This window comes from Sus scrofa, chromosome 7, assembly GCF_000003025.6.
Source record: "Sus scrofa isolate TJ Tabasco breed Duroc chromosome 7, Sscrofa11.1, whole genome shotgun sequence".
Lineage (NCBI taxonomy): Eukaryota > Metazoa > Chordata > Mammalia > Artiodactyla > Suidae > Sus > Sus scrofa.
The window spans coordinates 110,387,584-110,413,787 of NC_010449.5; the positions used below are offsets into that span (position 1 = coordinate 110,387,584).

The 26,204-nt window shown below is 46.7% G+C and overlaps 1 protein-coding gene across 1 annotated transcript in view; it reads right to left on the reverse strand.

The window, feature by feature from the left end:
* PTPN21 (protein tyrosine phosphatase, non-receptor type 21) overlaps window positions 1-26,204 on the reverse strand; it is a 78,906-nt gene that overhangs the window by 12,669 nt on the left and 40,033 nt on the right. The window contains 8 exon segments of the mRNA XM_003356769.4: window positions 3,083-4,527; window positions 9,387-9,471; window positions 10,083-10,143; window positions 18,289-18,368; window positions 19,590-19,677; window positions 22,043-22,131; window positions 22,704-22,791; window positions 25,133-25,203. Of these exon segments, the coding sequence (XP_003356817.2) occupies window positions 3,083-4,527; window positions 9,387-9,471; window positions 10,083-10,143; window positions 18,289-18,368; window positions 19,590-19,677; window positions 22,043-22,131; window positions 22,704-22,791; window positions 25,133-25,203 (2,007 nt within the window).

Sequence of the window (26,204 nt, forward strand, 5' to 3'; positions counted from 1 at the left end):
TATAAGGTCAGTTCTAAAACCAGTATCTAAAAAAAGGGGCATACAGTCAAAACTCACCCCCAGGAGTTCTCATCGTAGCTCAGCAATTAACGAACCTGACTAGCATCCATGAGGACGCAGGTTTGATCCCTGGCCTCGCTCAGTGGGTTAAAGGATCTGGCTGTGAGCTGTGGTGTAGGTCGCAGATGTGGCTCGGATCCCACGTTGCTGTGGCTGTGGTATAGGCCGGCGGCTGCAGCTCCAATTGGACCCCTAGCCTGGGAACCTCCATAGGCCGAGGGAACAGCCCTAAAAAGACAAAAACAAACAAAAAACAAAAACAAAAAAAGAAAAAACTCACCCCTAATACTCCTTACTTAGCCTTTTTCAATGTAAAACCCAACCCATACAGTGAGTCTTATGTGAGAACCACCACATACGCCTAAGGGTGGGGGAAAAACTTTCTATAGATGCACAAGCACCCAAACCAGTCTACCTTTTTCCAGATGGCAATCAAGTCTCTGGAGGTGGAAATGGGTGGAGAATTCTAAAATGGTTCTGCTTATTTGCAATTTATTGCACTGTTTTTAATACTAAATCTCTATAACATAATCCACATTAGTATAGTTGCTTTGTAACAAAATAATGGCAACCCTGGTTGCTATGAAGAGGGGGTTGGGCAATTCCATAGGGAGCTGGGCTCTTCAGCTCTTGGGAAGTCAGTAAGTTAAATGTATGATGCAACCTCCTAGTGATAAGCTAAACTTGACTGAGCCCTGTCTACGTGCCAGGACCTCACTCTATTCTCCCAACGACTCTCTGGGGTCACCTCATTTACAAATGAGAAAACTGAGTCAGAGAGATTAAGCAGTTTGCCCAAGGTCACACAGCTGCCTCTATATATGGTAATCAGGATCGAAATTAAAACCTACATCAAAATCAGTTATGCTGCACCTTAGAATTTAGAAAGTGCTTTTCACACCTAACTTTACATGGGACCTAACACAACGTCACAGCGGGCAGAGGGGGACCGTCTGTTACCGATGGGGAAGCTGAGGTTCGAGTGTCGAGAGCCTGGCCCACTGGGCAGGGACCCAGGGAACGGCGAGGTCTAGACTCAGAGCTAAGATGTCCCACTCTTGTGTCCTTTGCCTTCCCAGGCCACAGCTGCCATTCATACTCTTCATGTAAGGAGATCCCTCCTGGGAAGAGGAGGGGAGTAAAAGCATAATCCAATCACGTAACCTCTACGGAATGAGGGAGAAAATGTGTACTTTTTGCAAACCAAATAGATCAAAGCCCTCAGATTTATCGGAACTTGCCAGGCCCGTTCAAAACTGCAAGGACAAGAGGCTTGAATACTGGACTCTACTCCAAGTGTCATTTGGGGAAAAGACGAGGGTCATACATGAAATGACAGACAGTTCTTGATGTGATCACGGGAACATGTGAACTACAAGAGGGCCCAGTCCAGCAGGCTCAGGACTCAGGCAAAGGCCCTCGGAGGACACATTCTCAGCCTGTCCCCACCCTGAATCACTGTGCTTTAGCCAACCTCAGACGCTGGCCTTTACAGCCCAGGCAAATGAGTAAAATGTACTCCCAAGAAAGATTTAAAGTAAACTTACGATTCAAACCCATTAAAAGAAAACACATTTAAATCCATGGCGCTATTCTAAGGAGTTTTAGTCTATGTATACTGATGTATTTCAGAAGCACAACAACACTGTGTCAACTTTCCTCTGCTTATGAAGATGTTGTAAGCATCTTAGAAGACCTGATACACTAAGCCAGAATCACATGTGTGATGGGCCCTCCAGTCTGAATATACCGACCCGCAGAAATGGGGGGGAAGAATCCCTAGCTGCCAGGACACCGGGAGCAATTGGGAGACAGAATGTGTAAGCTAATCAATCACTCTCACTTGGCTAGAGCTCAGGGAAAGGAGGCCTGGGCAAGGAGGGGCTGGAAGCCTGAGCAAGGCAGTGAGATGACTCAGGGTGTACACCTGACATGACAAGACCACAGACGCCTGGGCAAAGCTGAAGTTAAAAAGCTTCCGTGGAAAGCAGAACAGCAAAGCTTGGACAAGCAATTATTACTCAATAAAATAGACAATGTACCTCAATGCACAACAGTGTAGAAGATAGGAGAACAGGTTGCAGAGATAAATATGAGTTTAAGTTCCAGTTCAGTCACTCACTAGCTGTGTGACCTTGGGAAAGTTACTTAATATCTCAGAGTCTATTTTCTCATCTGCAGAGACAATAGGCAAGTTGTAAACTGGATGTGGGAAAGCAGATGGCCTGCCCCCCACACAGTCAATGCTCTGGGAATGGCAGCTAGCGAGGATGGTAAGCACTTTTATATTTTGCCTCTGGTCGTAAGAAGTGCTTGGTTATTTACGATAGGGAATAGTAAGTTCCATTTCCTACAAAGGACTTTCCTTGGGTTCTCAGTCCACTCAATCTCTCTTTTAAAGAGACCAGAGCGCTCAGATTTTGTGTCCTGACAAAGTGCCACCTTCCCAGCTCCAGAATCACCCTCCAGCCCTCAGTGATCACTGCCCAGCAACTCGAGCTACAGCCACATGGAGGGTGACATAAGGAACACACTGGGGACACTTGGGGGGGGGGGTGTCTCTTCCTCAGACATCACTTGAACAAACCGAACAAGAGCCATCCTGCATCCCTGCAAGGTGCTTTTACCGGGGGCAAACAAAGCAATCTTGGCTGAAGTCAGGAAATCTTAACTTCCCTTTCTGTCCCACTGCATTACTAAAAGATCCCATTCGTTCTTCCTAGTCCATTGCACCCAGCCTCCTAAGTTTACCTGCCACTTCATCGAAGTTACTATCTGTAGCAAAGCCACTGCAATTCTATTCAATCTCCATTATTTCCACAGATAATCAAACTGAGTGTTTCAAAATAAAGACAAAAATGGGGGAAAATGAAGTGTGTGTGGGGGGTGTAGTTTTAAAAGTTCAAAGAAAAAAGCTGGAAAACATCCGAAAAGACAGAGGGCAGAAGGAGTGGAGGCAAGTCAGGTGTCAAGAGCGTGGTTCTCGCCTGGGTGAGGGCCCCCTGCACCCCGCGCGGCTCACCCCTAACGGCGGAAGTCCCTCCACGATGTTCTTCTTTCCCGAGAGGAGGTCTGACACCGGCCGTTTCTTCAGCGAGTCCCTCCGGGCGCGGTACCTCCCGGACGTGGTCAGGTCGGACTCGGACATGGAGGGTGTCAGCAGCCCGTCCCTCCTGGGCCGCTGGGCGTCGGCCTGCACGTGGACGGGGCTGCCGTCCCTCCCCCTCCGCTCGGCCTCGGGGACGTGGGACTGGGGCTCCAGGATGTGCAGGGGCCCCGGGGCGCGGGGGCAGCTGGGCGGGGCTTCCTGGGAGTAGGCCGCCCGGGGCTCGGGCACCGGGGGCGAGGGATGCGCTCGCGCGCTGGGCTCCTCCTCCGGGTCCTCCTCCTCCTCTTCCTCCTCCTCCTCCTCGCTGCTGTGTATCAGCATGGTGGCGTCCGAGAGAGACTTTTTGTGGCCGTATCTCAGGCTTTCCTGCTCATCTGGCTCCTCTCGCTTGGTTCTTTCGATGACGACGTTTGGCTGCGAGCCCGCCGAGACGGCCCGCGGGGCCACGTCCGCTGCCGACGCCGACATGGTCCTCTCCTTGAGCCGCAGGCCGTCCAAGCCGTGGGTCAGCCCGGCGATCTCGATGCTGTTCCTCTTCTGGAGCTGGGCGTGCCGGGCGGAGGTGAGGGGCTCGCTGACCTCCTGGAGGGAGTGCGCCACCGGCAGGCTGTCCTCCTGGAACGTCTGCACCGAGTGATGGACCCGCCTGGTGATGAGATCCGGGTTGCTGCTGCTGATGTAGAGGTGGCGGGACAGGTCTGGGGTGCTGTTGGCGGGCCTGGGGTACGGGTAAGGGGGCGGGGGCCGGTACACCTGCGTTCTCATGATGTTGGGAGCTGGGTACTCCTGGGCCTGGAGCTGCACGTTGGTCAGCTCGGGCACGCTGACGGCACCCACCACCGGCCGCCTCTCCACGGGGTAAGGGTAAGGAGCCTGGCTGTGGAAACTGTAATTCAGACTGAATGGATAGTGGGCAGACTGGGGAGAGGTGAAGTGGGCGTGCTCGCGAATCTCCGGCTGGCTGTAGACCAGGGCATCGGGCCTGCTGTACGCGTAGGAGTTGCCGATGTTGAGGTTTCTCAGCGAGTGGCTCTGTCTCTCGGCGGGAGCCAGCCCTCTGCGCAGCTGCTTCATCACAGTCTCGTAGTCTGGGGTCGGGCGGTAGGACGGGGGGATCAGGGCACTGTGCCGGTGCGACGGGACGTAGTCCGGCCGCATGACGTCGCTCCCGGTGATGCTCGGGTTCGAGGACATGGGTGAGGGCTGCAGGTAGGGCTGTGGGTTATTTAAGGAGTTGGTGCTTTGGGCACTGTAGACACTGCCGTTCCGGATCCGACCGCTGAGGTCTATCTGGGCTCGATCCAGACTCGTCTGAGAGTGACAGTAGTATCCATTCTGATTGGTCACAAAGAGGTTATCTGGGGGGGAAAAAAACATGAAGATGTATTTTCGAATGAGCCTTTTTTTTTTAAATGAATGAAACTGGACCAATTACTCCAGACAAATACTGAGACAGATGCTGATGACATTTCTCAGCAGAGCCTATGGAATTCCATGTTAAGACAATCTGGCTCTTCGCACAGCACCCCGGGAGACCTCCAACACGTTGTTCCTGGGAGCCTCGCCTCCTCATCTGGAGAATGGGGATGGCTCTGCCTATGCCAAGGGTAGTGCCCGAGATTTCTGACATTCAATAAATGTCTGACAGTAAGAGTATAATCATACCACCAAATCTAAGTCTGACAGTAAGAGTATAATTGGACCACCAAAGACAGTCTTTTTCTGAAAGTCAAACACAGGTACTTTATTAGAGACGCAAACCAGACTTTCTAGAACTCTAGGGAGCTGTAGGCAGAGAGAGTGTTCAAAGCACTGGTCTCTGACCCTGCTTTCTCCTCCTCCTGGAGATGTGGCCTTGCTGAGCTAGTTCAAGCACCACCTTTCCATAAATATCTCCTTATATGAAACATTAAGTTGGTTGAACAGATTCTTCTAGAATGAAGACAAAAGGGCCATAGTTCAGCAGGATCTGAGCCTCTTCAGGTTCAGTAGTATCGCCACTCACTTCACACCTCACTAGGGGCCAGAAGCCAAAAAGAACAATGCTCAGATAGCCTGCCCCTGCTTCAGTCAGACTGGGGTCCACAGCTTGCAGAATCAGGAACCTAATCTAATCCACTGTGGCTGCCTGTGTGCACCTGTTTGGGGCTAGAAGGAGGCATGTTTCTTCCGCCCAATCTGTATTCACCTGAAATACTAATGAGGGTGATTTCTAACACTTCAACGGAAAGCAGCAGTCAAGACCATCAGAGAACAGATACCATTAAAAACCATCTTTTTTTGTGAATCGAAAGCTCCATGATGGTTTTAAGTGACAACTGATTATCAAAATGAATATACCACAGTCTTACAGATGGACTTTATTCTGGTGGCCCTCACAGCCATGAAGAAACAGGCCTTCAGGAGTTCCTGTCGTGGTGCAACAGAAACCAATCCGACTAGGAACCATGAGGTTGCCGGTTCGATCCCTGGCCTCACTCAGTGGGTTAAGGATCCAGCACTGCCGTGAGCTGCAGTGTAGGTTGCAGACTCGGCTCAGATCTGGCGTTGCTGTGGCTGTAGTATAGGCCAGCAACTACAGCTCCGATTGGACCCCTAGCCTGGGAACCTCCATAGGCCACTGGTGCAGCCCTAAAAAGACAAAAAAAAAAAAAAAAAAAAAAAAAGAAATGGGCCTTGAATGCATCACTGTGTCCTTCCTGTTGACACACAATGCTTCCTCATCCTTATCCTTTTCAGGTATCTGGAACATGCTGCAATCTCAGTCTATGACTCCCCCGCGCCTCCCTGCTGTCATAGCTCAGCCTGCCTCCAAGCCTGTCTAGACTAGCAGAATACCCGCCTACGCGGCCTCTCTGTCTCCAGGCTCCTCTGGGCATCCCACAGACCATTCATTTAGGTGTAAAAGACTATGCTAAGAACTAATGGGGGAAAATGACTGGAATCCAGACAAATAAAAAGGAAGAGGTATGTACAGAAATCACCAGAATCCAAGGAAGCAGTGTCACGGCTGCAGGAGATCAGTGTTACAGGAGTCTGGAGAAGGGAGGACAACTTCCAGCTTGGGCTGAGCTGACGTGTACAGGGAGAAGATCAAGAACCACCTCAGAAATTATGGCATTCGGCTGGGGGAGGAGGGGCGGTCCTTGCAGGGTAGGTGGCAGGGGTTTCATCAGTAGCCCGGCTCTTTACCCCTGGGCATACACAGAATCACACCTCCTCACCTCCGGATGGCAGGCACAGACATGCGACAAGTAACAGTCAAGGAAAGTGAGCAGAGGGCACGGAACCAATTTCCATGCTTCCGTCCCCCTGCCACCCTGACCAACATTCCAGAAGGAAAGGGTCCCCCAGCCTGAGCCCCTGAAGCAGGCTGACATGGATCAGTGCCCTCCTGCCAGTGCATGGCGGACAGGTAACCTGTGCAAGCTCTCCTGTGTAAGCCACTGAGAGTTCAGAATTGTTTGTCTCCACAGCACAATCTTGCCCATCCGGACTAGTCAGAAGTGTACGTGCAGGAGGGTGCATGGGACAAGGGCACTGTGGCTGACAGAGCAGTGTGGGCAGAGCTGGGAGATGAGAGAACACGCTCAGTTTGGGGTAGCAGGTAGCTGGAGTGGGGTACAGAACAGAGGGGAATAAGACGGGGAAAGCAGCATGAAGGAACATGGCAGAGAAGGCTGAAAACTCTACAAAGCGACAGTCATCAGGGAAATGGGATGAGATGAGCCCAGCCGCTGAGTTCAGATGACCAGAGAGGGTGGGCCTGAAGATATCAGCTCCTGTGATGCAATAACTAATGAGAGGGTTTAAAACAATAAAAGGATCAGATTGGATCAGGAGCAAAGGGACAGGGAGAAGGGGACATGGAAGAGATGTTACATGAAGTTAATTAGAAGCAACAGGATTTGGAGTTCCCATCATGGCACAGCGGAAATGAATCCGACTAGGAACCCTGAGGTTGCGGGTTTGATCCCTGGCCTCACTCAGTGGGTCAAGGATCTGGCGTTGCCATGAGCGTGGTATAAGTCGCAGATGTGGCTTGGATCTGGAGTTGCTATGGCTGTGCCTGTGGCCGGCAGCTACAGCTCATATTAGACCCTAGCCTGGGAACCTCCACATGCCGCAGGTGAGGCCCTAAAAAGATAAAAAAAAAAAAAAAGGCAACAGGATTTGTAATTAACTGTCTGGGTGTTGAAAAGAAAAAGAGAAAAGAAAATTTACATTCAGTTTAGAATCCAAGTGTCCAGGAGAGCGACTTCATCATAAAGAAAAAGGAAGGAATGTGGGAAAAGGGACTGGTTTATGGAGAAGAGCAATGAACTCAAATGTGCTACGTTAGTTTGCAGCAACCTGAAACAGCTGCCACCATTGGCTAAGTGCATCCCACTCAGCCAGGTACTTGGCTGAGGGCTCACATGCGGTGGTAGCTCCCTAAACTGCCCCAACAACTGTCAGATGAAATGTGGGGCCAGGGCACAGGAGTCATAAAGGGGTGGGAAATAACGGGGTGACAGTCATCTTTGATGAACTCTGATACGAGGGGGGTGCAGCAAATGGGCAGACCTTCGGAGCAGAGAACAGCGATGGTACTGCAGGCGGAAGAACCCAGTGCACTGTGAGAGCAGTTTTTCAGGAGGATAGAACACTTGATCTCTGAAGGGAAGGAGGATGTGTGGGGTGCTGGGGACCTGTGACAGGGCAGCTTCAACAGAGAAGCAAAGGCGGGGGGGGGGTCAAGAAGTAACCCACAAACAGAAGCGGTGCCCAGGTATCACTCTCAGAAGTGGGGTGGAAAACAAAAGAAAAAGAAAATTCAAACTGCAGTTTGGAGAGCAAGGAGGGAAAAAAAATAGCAGGATGCTTGCAGATGGTGGAAAAGAGATGACCAGCAAAAAAACACAAACACTGCAGAGAGAAGAGCCTTTTCCCACACGTAGGGGGTGCTAAGGGGGGCAAAACCAGATGAGAGCAGCGTGGGAGGTAGTAAAGAAGGTAAAAGCATCCGGAGGTGGGCACTATGGGAACCCACACCCAAACCCATCCCCTCCTGCCCACCTCACTGCACGGAAAGGCTCCCCTTACATACAAGCCTCGGCACCAATAATGCATCGCCACCAAACATGTCCCACGGTTCCCGGAGGAAGCAAGTCCAGAAACCTTGACCCCGCTCTGTGCCACAGCATTCCCCAGCCCCCGCAAAGCCAGGAGCAGCGATCCCAATCAGAAGCCCGCCTCTCCCTCTACCTATGGAAATTCACCTATCTTTCGAGGTCCAAAAAACCCTTCTCAGCCTCTCCGGCACAAGTCTTTCTGCCACTGAAAGACACAGTTGCTTGCTCTCATCACGTTCTCCGTATTCAAGTTATTTATACACTTGTCTTATCCCCCACCACCAGATTCTAAGCTGCTTACCATGTGGAATTACTTCTCTGCATAAATCTCCTCAGCCCTCACAGGAGAGCCCTGTACACAGAATAGAGGAGATGTCTGCAAAATGAAAGCTGGAGATTCAGCTTCAGAGGCACATCCTAAATACAGTGCCCTATGCTCATCATGTGAAAGATAAACGTAAGTAAATAAAAATAATGAGAAGGTCTCAGGCAAGGAAAAAAACAAAAGGAGTCTGGGACATCTTGGGCTGGAAAGCAAGAAAGCACTCACAGGCTACTGGGGGCGTATTAACAGGACATGGGAGCCAGCCTGAAGGAGCGCCCATGGGCCAGATTTGGGAACAAATTTGAGCATCAAAAAAAAACTTTTTTTTTTTTTGGCTTTTAAGAGCTGCACCTGCAGCACATGGAGGTTCCCAGGCTAGGGGTCGAATCAGAACTTCAGCTGCTGGCCTACCCCACAGCCACAGCAATGAAGGATCCAACCGCGTCTACAACCTACACCACAGCTCGTGGCAACACCCTATCCTTAACCCACTGAGCGAGGCCAGGGATCGAACCTGCAACTCATAGTTACTAGTTGGATTCATTTCCACTGCACCACAGTGGGAACTCCTGAGCATCAGAATGGGTAATACGTATTTTCGCCCCGTGTCCAAAAAACTGACTCTAATGGCAGCTTCTTCTGTGAATCCAGGTTGGCTATAAACACGACAATGACATAACTTCGCCAAAAACTATTCTGGCTTCAAGATCGCCACGTCTTCATGATTTATTCACATTATAATAATTTTGCAAGGCATTTCAGAAATAGTGTACTTTACCTTGGGAAGAAGTGTATGGTTCTGTATAGTGTCCGTTATAATGCAGCTGGGGCGGGGGAGCCATCACATAGGGCTGGGGTTTAGGCTAAGAAATGGAAAGTTGGAAATAGGGTTAAAACACATTGCCTATGTAATATATGCAAAGTAATTCTCTGCTGCTTTCTTTCTCTCCACTAAAAAAACTTCTACAGGAGCCAAATGTATTTTATATACGAAAAATAAATATGAAGACTCGGTAGCTTTTTCAGTGTTGCCCAGAATGGCCAGGCCAAGCCCTGGGCACTGACGTCAGACATCGGACAGCACAAGAAAACAAGGTGCATCCAAGACGTAAGAGCAAAAAAGGAAAAGACACAAATTTCCTGAATTCCTGTATAAAAAACGGAATATAAGAAGCTTATATGTAGCAAATTTAACCTTCTTAGGCAAAATCACATATCTACTAATTTCTGCTTACTCCAGCTAACAGTTAAAATTTTTAATATTAGGTTGAACCTAATACTTAAGTATGTGTAATTATGTATATATTATATAAATATTAGGCTTCACCTATGGAAAACCACCATTTCTTTGATCAAGTATCAGCACGCTGTCATAGTTCAAACTGAAAATCACCACTGCTAAAAGCAGATTTTATCAGGGAAGATGACATCACTAAAAGAGAAGAAAGCAATGCTATTTTTCCTTCTTTCTTACCAGAGACATCCTTGAGGAAGACCTCCTCCTAATTGGGTTCACTATGACGGGCTGAGTTTGCCTATAAAATAAGACACGTGTTTGAGAAGAGCATATATATATATATATGCTCATATACACATAACCTTCCTAGTTCTACAAAATAAGTTAATAAAAAGGTAAAATGAGGAGTTCCCGTCGTGGCTCAGTGGTTAATGAATCCGACTAGGAACCATGAGGTGGTGGGTTTGATCCCTGGCCTTGCTCAGTGGGTTAAGGATCTGGCGTTGCCATGAGCTGTGGTGTAGGTCGCAGATGCAGCTCGGATCCCGCGTGGCTGTGGCTCTGGGGTAGGCCGGCAGCTACAGCTCTGATTAGACCCCAAGCCTGGGAACCTCCACATGCCATGGCAGCAGCCCAAGAAATGGCAAAAAAGACAAAAGAAAAAAAAAAAAAAAAAAAAAAAAAAGGTAAAATGATACATCTTCTAAACCAAAAGACAGACTAATTCAATTATAAATTAAAGAAAAGAAAAGAGAGTCTCTGTCTCTGGGGCCTTGACCCTTTCCTGCTGCCCACACCCCGGATCCACTCTGGGATTTGAGCCTCATAGAGCATCCATCACCTGGACTACCAGAGGTGTGGGCAGGCGTAACCTTCCCTGGTCTGTCCAGGTAGAAGCTCTGGAGTGAACACAAAGAGAAGAAATGAGGCCAGGCTAGGGGGCCACAAATTCATCCTGAGGGAAGCAAGGTTCAGTGCAAATGCATCTCTCCTATGGGCCCGTCGTGGCACTAACCACCTCCATTCGCAGTCCTGAGGAGTGACCATCAACTGCCAGCCTGAGGGCCAGAAGCGATGGGAGGCGCCTTTGATGAAGAGCCTGTTAACCGCAGACTACAAACATGATGAAGAGATCAGTTTCTAACTTTGGAAACTTAAGAATCTATATATCCTCTGCGGAACTAGATACAGAAAGCAAAAGAGTTGGAAAATTGGTTCAGTGGGGCTGGGTAAATCCATTTACCTTTCTTTGTAAGAATCCTGTTTTCTTTTTTAAAAAACACAATTTGAATGTTAAGGAGTGCCAACTGACATCTCTCAGATAATCTGAGATTTTTAAGCTATTCACAGCAAGCTCCATCTTTGAATAAAAGTAGGTCATAAACAAGAAAGGAAAAGTCCTTTTGTAATCCTATCATTTTTCAACAGAGGCAGGGATTTTTTGTTGTTTTTGCATGGTTTTATCGCAAATAAGGTCTAGGCAACTAAACACATGGGATTCTTGGCTTTGTTAATGACATAACTTTGTCAAAGCACTTAAACTTTGATCATCTATTCCTGGCTCATGAGCTTATGTGACATGTAATTACTGATGTCAAAATATTCTGTGACCCTTGGTTATAGTGTTCTAAGGACCAATTACTAGAAAATCCATAATCACAAAGTGAACACTCATTCCATTTAATCAGTAAATTTATCATAATATCAAGCCTCGTGTCTCATAAACTCACATTCCTAACACTAATTTCTTACATTCAAACCCTAAATATTATTAGCTAATTTTGACAAGATTTTTGAGATAAAAGAAAATTACTGCTTATGAGGAGCCTATCAGGTAGCTATAATTCCTTTCACGAGTTGACTTTTTTGATCAAATGCTTTCTTTAATAATTTCCTTTTATTATCACTGGAATATTAAGACTATTGAAGAATATATGTTTCTTTCCCAAAGGAGGCTTCCCATTCTGCCAGTAATTGTTACGCAACAATAATAAAATAGATATTAATTCAAAATGCAAAAATACCTGCATCGATTGGGCTTTTTTAAAACACTCCCTAATTGCACATTAATATATTTTTAAAATAGTGTCCAGAATTTAAAGACACTGCATTTGGTAGCCTAAAAGTTTACTTTCCCTTTGTTTATTCCCCATTATCAATGCTAGGTTTAGGCAAACTGGGTCCTTTGAAGTTTATATTTAGGTAGGGACTCACTAGATTGACCAAACTTTTTTTTTTTTTTTTGTCTTTTGTCTTTATAGGGCCGCACCTGCAGCATATGGAGGTTCCCAGGCTAGGGGTCTAATCAGAGCTGTTGCTGCCAGCCTACGCCAGACACAGCAACATGGGATCCAAGCCGAGTCTGTGACCTACACCACAGCTCACAGCAACACCAGATCCTTAACCCACTGAGCGAGGCCAGGGATTGAACCCGCAACCTCACAGTTCCTAGTCGGATTCCTTTCCGCTGTACCACGACGGGGACTCCTGACCAAGCTTTTAAAGTACTACAAATTCAAAATTCAGAGATGGGCAGAAAGGTTGCTGACAGAATCCCCCAACATGTCCAGCTGGGAGCAGAAATAAACTTAAGTATACTGAACACAAAATCCAAGGATGCAGAGCTTAGAAGCACAGGCGGCAACTCCCACACTATTTTGACACCTTGCTGGCAGCACCCAGGATGGAGACAGCTTAGCTTATACACAAGGGAGGATGGTGTAACTCCTGGTTGTGTTTTGGGGCAGTTACTATGCTGATGGTTGCTGCTAAAAATGAGACAGCTGAAGGTCTTTGCGGGGAAAGAAAAACAACAACACTGGAATGTGTGTCCTGGAGAAAACAAAGTAAGAAAAGGCTGCTAGTCCACCCAAGTAAAACAGATGATATTACTTATTGAAACAGTGCTAAAGGCTGTACATGATTACCTCCTGGAATCCAAACACCAGCCCCATAAGGGAGGCTGGTTATTATCCTGATTTTACAGATGAGGAAACTGATACTTAGATAATGTAAATTGCTCCCGGTCACATGGCAAATAAGCAGAATGCAGCCCGGATCTGGTGGTGCTGGCTGTGGCATAGGCTGGCAGCTGCAGCTCCGATTCGACCCCTAGCCTGGGAACTTCCATGTGCCATGGGTGTAGCCCTAAAAAGACAAAAAAAAGAGTTATTTTCGGTCTTATTACCCATCAAAATATTAACAGCTAAGAATTCATGTCCTTCACCTGGGGAACAGGCACTACATGCACCTCCCACAACGTGAAATGGATTATCTTCCATCATAAATTTATAATTACATAGGAAGAGTTCGTGAAAATGGACTTCCATCATCTACTAGATGTACAGAGATTAAAAACAAAATGTGGAAAATATCTCAAACACGATTTCATTTTAAAAACACTCGTTTTCCTTAGATAAACATAATATATGCAACTGAAGATCTAATATAAATGGCTTTATTTATGTTTGGTGATAAACAGCAATATTTTTTAAAAATGAGATTTCTAAGACCTAGTCATTTTCCACATCAAAAAATTGTTTTCCTTCTTAACTGTAACATCATTACCAGGTGGTACTGTGCAAAAAAAAAAAAAAAAAAAAAAATAGTATTAACCACCAATACGGATGCTCACTGGAAACTTTTTTTTTTTTTTGTCTTTTTGCCATTTCTTGGGCTGCTCCAGTGGCATATGGAGGCTTCCAGGCTAGGGTCCAATTGGAGCTGTAGTGGCCAGCCAATGCCAGAGCCACAGCAACACCAGATCCAAGCCACATCTGTGACCTACACCATAGCTCACAGCAATGCTGGATCCTTAACCCACTGAGCAAGACCAGGAATTGAACCTGCAACCTAGTCGGATTCATTAACCACTAAGCCACGACGGGAACTCCTGGAAACATTTTATGGTTTATTCAAAATGACTGATTCGCCATTATTTTGAAAAAAAGAATGAACTGAGATTAAGTAATGATGGCTCAATATTATGAACACTCTTAAACTTATGAAAGGCTTTAAATTTATGAAAAGGCTGTGGTCCAATGATTGCCTATCCACTGCTTTATGCAGAGCACACTTCTGCATAAAAAATATTGCCACCCATGGTTGGGTAAGTAAGCAGGCCAGCCCAGAGGAGCCCCAAATGCAGCAATCCTGGCACCACCGACTGTAGCCACTAGGGGGAAGCACTTTCGTATACAAATGTACCCAGATCTCCAAGCCAGGCAGCCAGCAGAGGAAGCTTCCCACCCCACCCAGAAAGCAGGAGTACTGCCCACCCCCCCACCCCACCTGTGTCCATTAATGTTTTCCAACCCCCCCCCCATCAGCCAACCTGCAATGGGTCTCACACAAAAACACAATCGTGGGGGCAGGGGTGCTAAGTGCTAATCTTTAGCTAGTTCCCAGGTCATGTCCTTTTCTTTTCCTTCATGCATCCCAAAGATAGGCCTGCCTCTTTTTATTTGCACTATTGCTCCTAACCAGAGTTTTTTCACACCCTGGGTCCCTGTAAAACAGAAAGCACCTCACAGCCTTTCCTCTTCTTTCCTAGCCCCAAGGAAAGAAATGTCCTTCCCCCCGCCCCCGACTTATAATCAGTAATAAAAGGAAACCAACAAGGAGAAAAAGGTCTCTCCTTCCCTCCTACTCCAACCACTATCACACTCGGGCTTCTGTCGCTGGCTAAGCCCTCTCACGCGAGGAGCCCCGCCAGACACCTGGGCAGGAAGATGCATGAGAGGATGCCCTGTCCTGGAGGGGAGCCAGCGGACAAGACACACCTGTTCTATCCTCATCAAAACAGCAGACCACGACACGCTGACAGTCTAGCGTGGTGACTGCAGCCCCAGCTTCTGCCTTTCTGCTCTCAACTTCTAGTTCTTTTTTTTTTTTTTTTTTTTTTTTTGCCTTTTCTAGGGCTGCTCCCGTGGCATATGGAGGTTCCCAGGCTAGGGGTCTAATTGGAGCTGTAGCCGCTGGCCTGTGCCACAGCCACAGCAACGTGGGATCCGAGCCACGTCTGCGACCTACACCACAGCTCACAGCAACGCCAGATCCTTTACCCACTGAGTGAGGCCAGGGATTGAACCCGCCACCTCATGGTTCCTAGTCGGATTCGTTAACCACTGCGCCACAACAGGAACTCCCTCAATTACTAGTTCTATGGCAGGAGCGTGCCTCCTCTCTCTAAGTCTCCACAACTTCATCTGCAAACAGGCAACAGTAACTGTACCACATCTTTGCTGTAAACATTAGAGGAGATAAAGGCTCTCAGCATAATGCTTCACACAGAGAAAGCATTTACTGAATTAGAATTACAGTTACACAAGTTCCCGTCATGGCTCAGAGGTAATGAACCCAACTAGTGTCATGAGGACGCGAGTCTGATCCCTGGCCTCGCTCAGTGGGCTAAGGATCCAGCATTGCCATGGGCTGTGTGTGGTGTAGGTTGCGGATACAGCTAAGATCCTATGCTGCTATGGTTATGGTTTAGGCTGGCAGCTACCATCTGATTAGACCCCTAGCCTGGGAATTTCCATGTGCTGTGGGTGTGGCCCTAAAAAGACCAAAAAAAAAAAAAAAAAAAGAGAGAGAGAGAGTTATGGTTACAAGCTGGTACTGAGGACTAAGCAAACTAAATGCATGGTGCAGGGCAGCACTGAAACTGGATCTGGAAGAATGATGAAGAGTCTGCCAGAGAAGAGGAGGAAGGATGTTCCAGCAAAGACCTGGGGCCACAGGAGGCATCCGCCTAGTAGGGACAGATGGTTCTAGGAGCCGGGACGAAGGGTCAGCTAGGTACGTGGACCCAGGAAAGTGTCAGAGGACTCTGTACTTGGCCCAATGGTTAAAGAAGGCTGGGGAGAGAAACAGGCTCAGATCTGGTCCTGGGCCGTGACTGAGAGCAATGCTCCATCTCTTGCTCATCTCTCCAGGAGACTGGCGAGAGCAGGTGAGACGGGGCAGGTAGACCCGATGGAAGCAGGTGCAGTGCGCCAGAGGGGAGAGGACAGCTTCGAGGGGGGGTGGGATGGAGTGAAACCAGGTCTCACTTCAGCTGCCATTTTGCTGGGAAGCCTTTCCTCACTGGGTGGTCCCGGGTGAGGTACCCTTCTCTCAAGGGGTCCCACAGCACCACCGGCATTCCAAACCAGGGCACTGAACTCTTGCTTCTGTAGGTTCATTTAGCAAAGTCACCGAGGCCTCCTGTAGCCAAGGCCCTTGCTTGGCACTGGGAACACAGGGGTTGTCCTTGGCAGTGCAGCGGAGCCCCGAAGGGGATGCAAACAGTCAGCAGGGAAACAAGCACACAATTCAAGTGCTTAGCACCACGAAGAGGAAACCAACAGGGTAAAGAGATAGAGGGAAACAGGCAGCCAGGGAGGGATCAGGAACAACCTCTCGGGCGAAGAGCACCTCTGAGGAGACAGGGATGAAGCAGGAGCAAGCGTGTGAAGACGCGGAGGAGAAGGATTCAGGCGGAGGGAGAAACATGTGGACAGATCAGGAAGGATGCTAGTGCGGCTGGAACGGGGTGAGCGAGGAGGAGGGTAAAGGAAACAAGGCTGGGGCCAGGCAGGGACCAGATCCCATGCGGCCTCGTGCCTTGAAGTATGAAGGGATGTCAGTGCAGGGTTTTAGGAAGATGAATAGGACAGACTCACGCTGCAATAAGGTGATTCTGGCTGACGATGGAAAGTAAGCCGCAGGCAGGGCAGGTGCAGTGAGGGAGAGCCAGAAGGCTCTAGCAGTATGCCGGATGAGAACTGCGGCACTAAGTTATCAGCTAAGAAGGTACCAATCGTCAGATTTAGATAGATTTTGAAGGCAGAGCAGGCAGTGTGCGGAGGAACTGCATGTGGGATGAAGGAGAAACAGGAATTAAGCAGGACTCCTAGGTTGAGGCCTGAGTGCCTATGGTGTGCTGCCATCTGTCAAAACGGAAAAGAGCAGGAAGAAGCAGATTCTGGGGCCGAAAGAAGAGGAGCAAGTCAAGAGTTTGGGGTTTTAGGCATAGGGAATTTGAGAGGCCTGTTCAGCACCCAAGTGGAGAAGTCAGGTAGGCAACAGGGTAAATGTGAGTCAGGAGCACAGGGAGAAGAGCAGTCGGTGTACTTTTATCATAGAGCTACTACTTTGAAGCCGGGGACAAGCTGAATCCCCTAGATAGGAGAGGTCCAAGGATTGAACCAGCAGAGGTGACTGAGAAGAAATAGCCTAGAAGTTCCCGCCATGGACAGTGGGATAAGAATCCAACTGCAGTGGCTCGGGTCACTGCAAAGGCGCCGGTTTGAGCTCCAGCCCAGTGCAGTAGGTTCAAGGATCCAGTACCGCCACAGCTATAGCACAGGTCGCAGCTGTGGCTCGAATTCAATCACTGGCCTGGGAATCTCCACGCGCTGCAGATGTGGCCATAAAATTTAAAAAGAAAAGAAAAGCCTAGAAAGAAGAAAAGCAGGAGAGGATAGGATCCTGGTTGCCAAGGTGCCAGGAGGAAGGGACGGGCAGAGGTTCAGTGCTGCCCAGCAGTCAGTGGAACAAATGCCTGAAATGACGGCCAGATGAAGGTCACTGTCACTCTGATGAGTGATGGCAGTGGTGTGGGAGCTTAGGGGGAACAGGGTAGAAGGAAGGAAAGGGAGCAGGATTACTAACTCTTTTGAGGAAATCTGCTATGAAAGAGAAGAGAGATACGGCGCCGTGGCTAGAGGGCACGTGAAAGGAAGGAGGTAAAACATCACACAGCTTGTCTGTGTCCTTATGGGAACGATCCAGCAGAGAGGGGGAAAGCCATGTGCTCTAAGAAAAATGGACATTAGGAAGAAGGGGGTGTGAGTTCTGCAAATGGCTTGAAAAGCTGAATAATCTTTTATTACTTGAAATGTTAAAAACAAATTCCCTTTTAGCTTTTAAGAATTAGAATAATTCTAGCGACAAGTTGAAAGAAATCTTAGAGGCATGTCTATAGTAACTAGAGGTTGGTCCAAAGCTAAGGCTAAAAAAAATTAAGAAATAAAATTTTCAGGCATTCCCGTCGTGGTGCAGCAGAAACGAATCTGACTAGGAACCATGAGGTTGTGGGTTCGATCCCTGGCCTTGCTCAGTGGGTTAAGGATCCAGCGTGGCCGTGAGCTGTGGTGTGGGTCGCAGACGTGGCTCACTCAGATCCCGCGTTGCTGTGGCTCTGACGAAGGACAGCAACTACAGCTCCCATTGGACCCCTAACCTGGGAGCCTCCATATGCCACGGGTGTGGCCCTGAAAAAGACAAAAGACCAAAAAAAAAAAAAGAAAGAAAATTTTCATACACAAAAGCAGAGACTGTTATAAAAATGTTATTAAAATGGCATCTTATTAAAATTTGCCTTTCTAGAGCTCAAGATGAAGATGAAGACTTCTGCACGCATCGTGTCCTACAGATCCCAGAAGCAGGCTATACTTACAGGCTACACTGATTCAGTCGGTAAAATTTGTGTCGCGCGACGCAGAGTCTCCACACGTATTTCGCTGTTTCCAGGTCTTCCTAGGAAATGAAACATGCATAAAGTAAATGAAAGCACATCCACAACTTGAAAAAGAACTTATCTGAGAATAAGATGGGACTAGGTGACATAATACATCAAAGTCGTTTTAACACACTGTGATTCTTTCATTTTCTAATACTGCACTCATGATATGAACGTTAGAATTAGGATTCAGATTATGAAGACCATAAAAAAAAAAAAAAGCTGCTCAACATTGTGATTCTTACATGAAATAGTTTAAAAATGACAACTGATGAAAATGTCATTTTATGATTGACAAATAGGTACTCAAAGGCATTTTTAAACAAAACATTTGACTCAGTGACTCCTTGTCTTAGTTAAGCAAATAAAAGAAACTGTGAAATAGTATGTCTATAGAGCTATTCACTTCTCAGTGGAAATTAAGATATCAGTATTTACTTTTTCCCCTCTTTAATAGTCCCTTAAATTTAATTTCAAGATGATCATGGGAGTTCGGAGTTCCCGTCGAGGCTCAGTGGTTAATGAATCCGACTAGGAACCATGAGGTTGCGGGTTTGATCCCTGGCCTCGCTCAGGGGGTTAAGGATCCGGCGTTGCCATGAGCTGTGGTAGAGGTTGCAGACACAGCTGGGATCCTGCGTTGCTGTGGCTCTGGCGTAGGCCAGTGGCTACAGCTCCGGTTCAACCCCTAGCTTGGGAACCTCTATGTGCCTCGGGAGCAGCCCAAGAAAAGGCAAAAAGATTTTAAAAAAAAAAAAAAGATCATCATGGGAGTTCATGTTGTGCCTCAGCGGTATCGAAACCAACTGGTACTCAGTAGCATGTGGGTTCCATCCCTGGCCTCACTCAGTGGGTTAAGGATCCAGCACTGCCATGAGTTGCAGTGTAGGTCGCAGACACTGCTTGGATCTGGCATTGCTGTGGCTGTGGAATAGGCCGGCAGCTGTGGCTTCAATTCAGCCCCAAGCCTAAACTTCCACATGCCATGGATGCAGCCTTAAAAAGGAAAAAAATAAAAAAGATCATCATAATCAGATAGTATTTAGCCAAAGACCTATTCATTCATTCAACAGTATTTACTGTTAAGTGCTATTATGCAAAAATGTTGTAAAATGTTATAAAATTTTATGTTCTATAAAATATGAAATACCATAATGTTAATGCTACCCCAAACACGCACACAGAAATGGTAACTTTCAGAGAAAAAAATTCTATGCAGATTCCCAGTGGCTACTCACAGTCTGAAACTGGATGGTCTCCTCTTTGTTTGCCAGCTCTAATGCAAAAAAGGACTTATTGTGGGACATGTTAGCAATATCATGCCACCTAAAGAACAACAAATTGAAAACGGCAATGTGAGTGCTCATGTTTTTAATGCTATAGGAATGTATGCTAGTTTCCTTTCTGAACCTAATGTATAAGCTACTATTTGTTAATTATTTTAGAAACAAAACAGTTGCTTTAATCAGCTAGCATGCATTTTTTAATTGAAGTGACAAGAGCTAGTTGCAAAAAGTCAATACCTAGGAGTTCCCATCGTGGCGTGGCTGAAACAAATCCTACCAGGAACCATGACATTGTAGGTTCCATCCCTGGCCTCACTCAGTGGGTTAAGGATCCAGTGTTCCCATGAGCTGTGGTGTAGGTCACAGATGCAGCTCGGATCCCATGTTGCTGTGGCTGTGGTGTAGGCCAGCAGCTGTAGCTCCGATTCGACCCCTAGCCTGGGAACCTCCATATGCCATGGGTGTGGCCCTAAAAATCAAAAAAAAAATTAAGCAATTGTTCAAAAAAGTCAATGCCTACATACTAAAATGAAGGCAGCATATTTAAAAATCTCAAGTCTATTTATCCTTATTTGCCAGACTAGTTTGATCAAAGATCCTGCCCTCAGCTGATTGCCAGTGCCTCCTTAATTCATTCAGTACACATTTTAAAGGGTACCCAGTATGATGATACCTGAAACTGTGTAGGACCTAGGACTCTAAGATCAGTAAGGGATTGTGCTGCCCTTGAACGGACACAGCTAGAGGGTGAGGCTGAGAGAACATAGAAGGAAACAAATACTCCAGTTCTGCAGCGATACAGAGCAAAATAAAGCACAAAAGTAGAAGAGAGGTGCTCTGAAAAGCTGGTGAAGCAGGGTGAGGATACAATTCAAATGCTAGGAACCCAAAGAGTGAACGCTGGCTGTGTTCCCCAGGATTCAAATTCCGACCTTGAACTTTCTGACTGTACTTTATCATGTTCAGATGTTATCACATAACTATAATTTTGTAAAAGGGAAAAAGAGGTCGGGAAGGAAAAAAAACGTACCCCTCTTGATCCTTTTTCACTACATTAGATTTATTTAAATTAATTTAAATAAATAAAATTCACTTGCAGTAATTTGGTGTTTCATTGTTAAACCTAGAGAGTATTAGCGTCATAGTAAACAGGATAATTTTAGGGATCTGTGGGTTAAGGATCCGGCACTCTCAGTACTGTGGCTCAGGTTCCATCCCTGGCCCAGGTACTTCACATGCTGCAGACACAACCAAAAAAGAAAGAAAAAGAAAACCGTATGGGAGTTCCCATCCGGGCTCAGTGGTTAATGAATCCAACTAGGAACCAGGAGGTTGCAGGTTCCATCCCTGGCCTCACTTAGTGGGTTAAGGATCCAGCATTGCCATGAGCTGTGGTGTAGGCCACAGACGCGGCTTGGGTCCCGTGTTGCTGTGGCTCTGGTGAAGGCCGGCAGCTACAGCTCCGATTAGACCCCTAGCCCTGGAACCTCCATATGCTGTGGGTGTGGCCCTAGAAAATACAAAAAAAGAAGAAAAGAAAATCACATGGACTTCCCACTGTAGCACAATGGGAACGGCGGCATCTCAGAAGCACTAGGACACCAGTTAGATCCCCAGCATAGTATGGTAGGTTAAAGATCCAGCGTTGATGCAACTGCAGCTTAGGTCAAAAGCTCAGGTCTTGATCCCATATGCCATGGGGTAGCCAAAAAAAGAAAGAAAAAAATCATTATAAAAAGTAACTGGGAGGGAGTTCCTTTTGCGGTTCAGTGGTTAACAAACCCATCCAGGATCCACGAGGATGCGGGTTCCACCCCAGGCCTTGCTCCGTGGGTTCAGGATCTGGCCTTGCCATAAACTGTGGTGTAGGTCATAGACATGGCTCAGAGCCTGAGTTGCTGTGGCTGTGGCGTAGGTCGGCAGCTGTAGCTCTGATTTGACACCTAGCCTGGGAACTTCCATACACTGCGGGTGTGGACCTAAAAAAAAAAAAAAAAAAAAAAAAAAAAGTAACTGAAATTTGCTTTGATATTGACATTTTAGGAATTTCGATAAAACAAGAATCAGAGAAAGGCCTAGATTTTCCACAAGAAATAGCCCTAGAAACAGAGCTCACATGAAAAATTCACATCAAAACAAAGAAGGGCCTCCCTATGATAAGAAAAGGGTCACATATTTTTAAGCATTTCATAGGCAGACCACCCTCAGAAGCACTATGTTCTGCAAGGTGATTTTGGAGAAAGTATCTTAGAAAAAGAACCACTGCGTCAGGTGGTGTTTTACTCCAGAAAGGGCATGTTTCCATTTCCTAACGAGGCCTTGGGAGAGACTGGCTTGTGAGCGATGTAGCACAGGTACTAAAAAACATCACCAACAGGAGCCACAGAAAGATGTAAGAAAACTACCTGAATACCACAGGAGGCCTTCCATTCTTATGTTTCACAAAGATACCTTCGAGGCACGCTCCGATGGATATGTCGCTGCCCTGGCTGTCCTAAAAGGAGAGAGCAGAGAAACACTCGGGCAGCAGATGCCTAAGAACCATAACGACACCTCCTTCCTGCTCTGTGTGCCAGAGACACAGTATTCAGCAGACCAGTGCTGAAGGGGAAGAGCCTGTAAACAGGTACCACGAATAACACCTGGGCTCCTTAAGGAGTTCTATTTCGGGAACATTTCCAAAAACAAATTCCAAAACAGGAATGTGTTTTACTAGCAATTTTGGTTATGGAATTCCTGTGGTAGCTCAGTGGATTAAGAACCCGACTAGCATCCATGAGGGTGCGGGTTCAATCCCTGGCCTCACTCAGTGGGTTTAGGATCTGGCGTTGCCGTGAGCTGTGGTGTAGGTTGCAGACACAGCTCGGATCCAGCATTGCTGTGGCTGTGGCATAGGCTGGTAGCCCTGGCTCCGAAATGACCCTTGACCTGGGAACTTCCATGTGCCGTGGGTGTGGTCCTAAAAAGCAAACAAACAGACAATTTTGGTCACAAGGGCCTTGGCTTTCACATTTTCAGTAAAACTGAGATGACCTCTGGGGAGCCGGGTCCCGGGGCCATGCTCACCTTGGCAGGGTAGCTCTCTTCTCCGTAGCCATCCATTCTCTCTACCTCTTGCATGTAGAGCATTTCAGCATCAGGAGCGGTGAGCCCTCTGCAACCCCAAGAGAGGTCAGTCAGATCGTTCGCAAAACAAAAAAACTTCTCAAAAAAACCCCCATGTCAGTTTGGCATAAAACAGAAAACTATAAACATTTCCGGTGTCTAAGCATCTGTAATTAGTTATTTCAAGGCATCAGTATTTACGGAAGATCAAGTACATGCAAAAGCACTTGTGCTGAATGCTGAGGGTTAGTTATGCAAGATCCTATCCCTTGTACTTTAGGCAGGCGAGTGAAAACGTGGCAAATACAATATCTTCAGTGAAAGCTCAAATTCTTCCTAAACCACCAAAGTATGAGGCAACACTAGGCACTGTGTGTGCTAAATGCCACGTGGTCAGTGCTGGAAGGAAGGGTTAGAAGATGGAAATCCTTTTGCGCTCTGGTGAGAGAATTACCAGGATGGGTGGGTAGGAAGGCGGGGGGGGGGGGTAAAGAGGGCACTCAACCGCAGGGACACTTGCCGCTCCAGCCTCATCTTCTGCTGCTCTCCCACACCGCGACCATCACAAACTCCACATTTCATGGACTACATACCATGTTCCCTCATAGCTCTGGGCTTTTGCACATGCTCATCCCACTTCCTGGTATACCTGTCACCCACCTGGGCATCTGGTCAATTCCCCAATACCCTTCAAGACTCAGCCTAAATTATCACTGCCCCTTTGTTACCTTCTGTGGTTGCCCCGAGTCGAAGTCAGACGCTCTTGCTCTGTGCAGACCCCAGCACATTCTATGGACACTTCATGAGTATTACACTTACTATTACAGTGGGCTGTCCTGTCCTATCCCTTAAGACTCCAAAGCCGGGAATACATCCTTTGATGGCAGGTCACTGTCCTGTTTATCCCTGTGCCACAGCATCTAGCATTCTCCCTCAAAGAGGAGAATAAGAACACTAACCTATCTTTTTTTTTCTTATTTTATCTATGAATTATTTTTTTAATTTTATAATGATTTTTATTTTTTTCTATTATAGCTGGTTTACAGTGTTCTGTCCGTTTTCTACTGTATAGCAGGTGACCCAGTCACACATACATGTATACATTCTTTTCTCTCATTATCATGCTCCACCATAGGTGACTAGATATAATTCCCAGTGCTATACAGCAGGATCGCATTGCTTATCCATTCCAAAGGCAATAGTTTGCACCTATTAACCCCAGAATCCCAGTCCATCCCACGCCTTCCCCCTCCCCCTTGGCAACCACAAATCTGTTCTTCAAGTCCATGAGTTTCTTTTCTGTGGAAAGGTTCATTTGTGCCGAATATTACATTCCAGATATAAGTGGAATCATATGGAACTAGAGACTCTCATACTAAGTAAGTCATAAAGACAAATACTAACCTATCTTTTAAAGAGATGCACAAACAAATGGATGAAAATAACAAAAGATAGAGGGATGTGTGCCTGAGGGGTTGATTATGCTGGAAATAAAAGGGGGGGGTTCATTTGGTCAGCAGAAGGTAAAGCTGGAATGGCAGGATTTAACCAACTTGTTGGAAACCTTTAATCCCACGGGTAATGAACTCAGGCTAGTGGGAAGCAAGAAAAGAATCATGAACATGTTGAGGAGAAGAGGGGAGATGAGTTGAAAGTGATATTTTAGGAAGATTAATCTTTTGTGACTGTATGGGTTTGAGTAGGGACAGATCGAAGGCAAAAGGTTATTTTTAATGGGAAGGGATGATAGGTTATAATTAGACAGACCTGGGTTCAAATCCCACCTCTACCACATGTAACTTTGGGCAAGTTATTTAGTCTTTGTGAACTCGATTTTCCCAATCTGTAAGGAGATGAATAACATTTACCTTAAAGAGTGCTTATAAGAATTTCATGATACAAAGGACTTGGAACTGTGTGGTATTCAGTTTAGAGTAAGACCTAGCATTCTCTAGAAATGATTTTTTTCCTACAGACAGCACAGACAGATTCACTTTCAAAGACAGTCATTATCGGTCCAGAGGCGGGGTGGGGTGGCGGGGACCTGCATCACAAAAGAACACAAGTCTCCCTAATCTTACATTAATCTACACAGGACAAGATCACCTCCAAAACCTTTAATACGTGGGGTGAAGAACGGGCACCCTTCAGTGACTGGCTGCTCTCAACTTTCTCAGTATCGCCAATGACCCACCATGAATAATGAAAGAGTTAACATGGGTAAGAGCTGAGAAGAACCCTTGGCATACAGTGAGAGCTCTGCAAAGGTGGGCTCCTTGTAATTGGCAGGAGTTGCAGCAATAGTAGTTAAGTTCCAAACTGAATGGTCAATGCATGGGTCAAATTCCAACAGGCATTAGTTCTACACTATTTCCATTCCTCAGAGGTACCTGTATTTCTGATGCAGTAAGGCCACTTTTTGGGTTGCTTCTTCCAATACTTTTTCATCTTGTAACCACTCCTGAAGAAAACATACTGCAGTTAAGGATGTAAATGAGTAACCCAAATTTCTTAGGAAGAGTTCATACTACTGACTGTTGTCACCAGCAGGCAAAACTAGGACTAGTATTCATATGTGGGAGCTTTGCTTAAGGATGTAATAATCATGAGCTTTCTAAGGAATTAAGTGGCTTCTGCTCAGGAGCCAAAGCACTTGTTCTGCCTTCTCAATTCATCCCAGAGAAAGTTTCAGACAAGTTTTTTCAGGTTAGCAAAATGCATCAGCCAGTTCTGAGCCCAGCACATACTAACGTCTTGTGCATTCCCTGGCTGGCCATGTTGCAGCTCAGGAGAACACACCACCTCCCGTGGCTATTCCAACACACAGTTTTCCTGTCCGTTCCATCGTTCCATCGGTAGCGGTTTAAAAAGTAGGAGGGGAGGCTCCTATTGTAGCTCAGCAGAAACAAACCCGACTAGTATCCATGAGTTCGCAGGTTCAATCCCTGGTCCTGCTCAGTGGTAAGGATCCGGCACTGCTGTGAGCTATGGTATAGATTATAGATGCCGCTCAGATCCCACATTGCTATGGCTGTGGTACAGACCGGCAGCTGCAGCTCTGATTCAGCCTCTAGCCTGGAAACTTCCATATGCTGCAAGTGCAGCCCTAAAAAGCAAAAAAAAAAAAAAAAAAAAAGTAGGAGGCAGTGTCTTTTTGTCATCTACTCCTTAAACTGCTGATGAGAAGCCAAATTCGTTTCAACATAACGTTATGAGGTTTCAAGCCTTCTTCAGTTAAACGCAAAACCTCTGTGTGGTTCCGCAGAAGCTCTTTAGGCTCACATTCAAACACGAAATCAATTTCTCTGGCTGCAGCCCAGGGACCACAGACCCCTCTGTTTCTATGGGTTTACAAGGACCAGAAGACTACAACAGAGAAAGCATTTATACTTCAGATGTTTACAAGAGGGAACTGATTTTTTTAACTCTATTCCTATCTAGTAAGTCTACCACATGGACTTC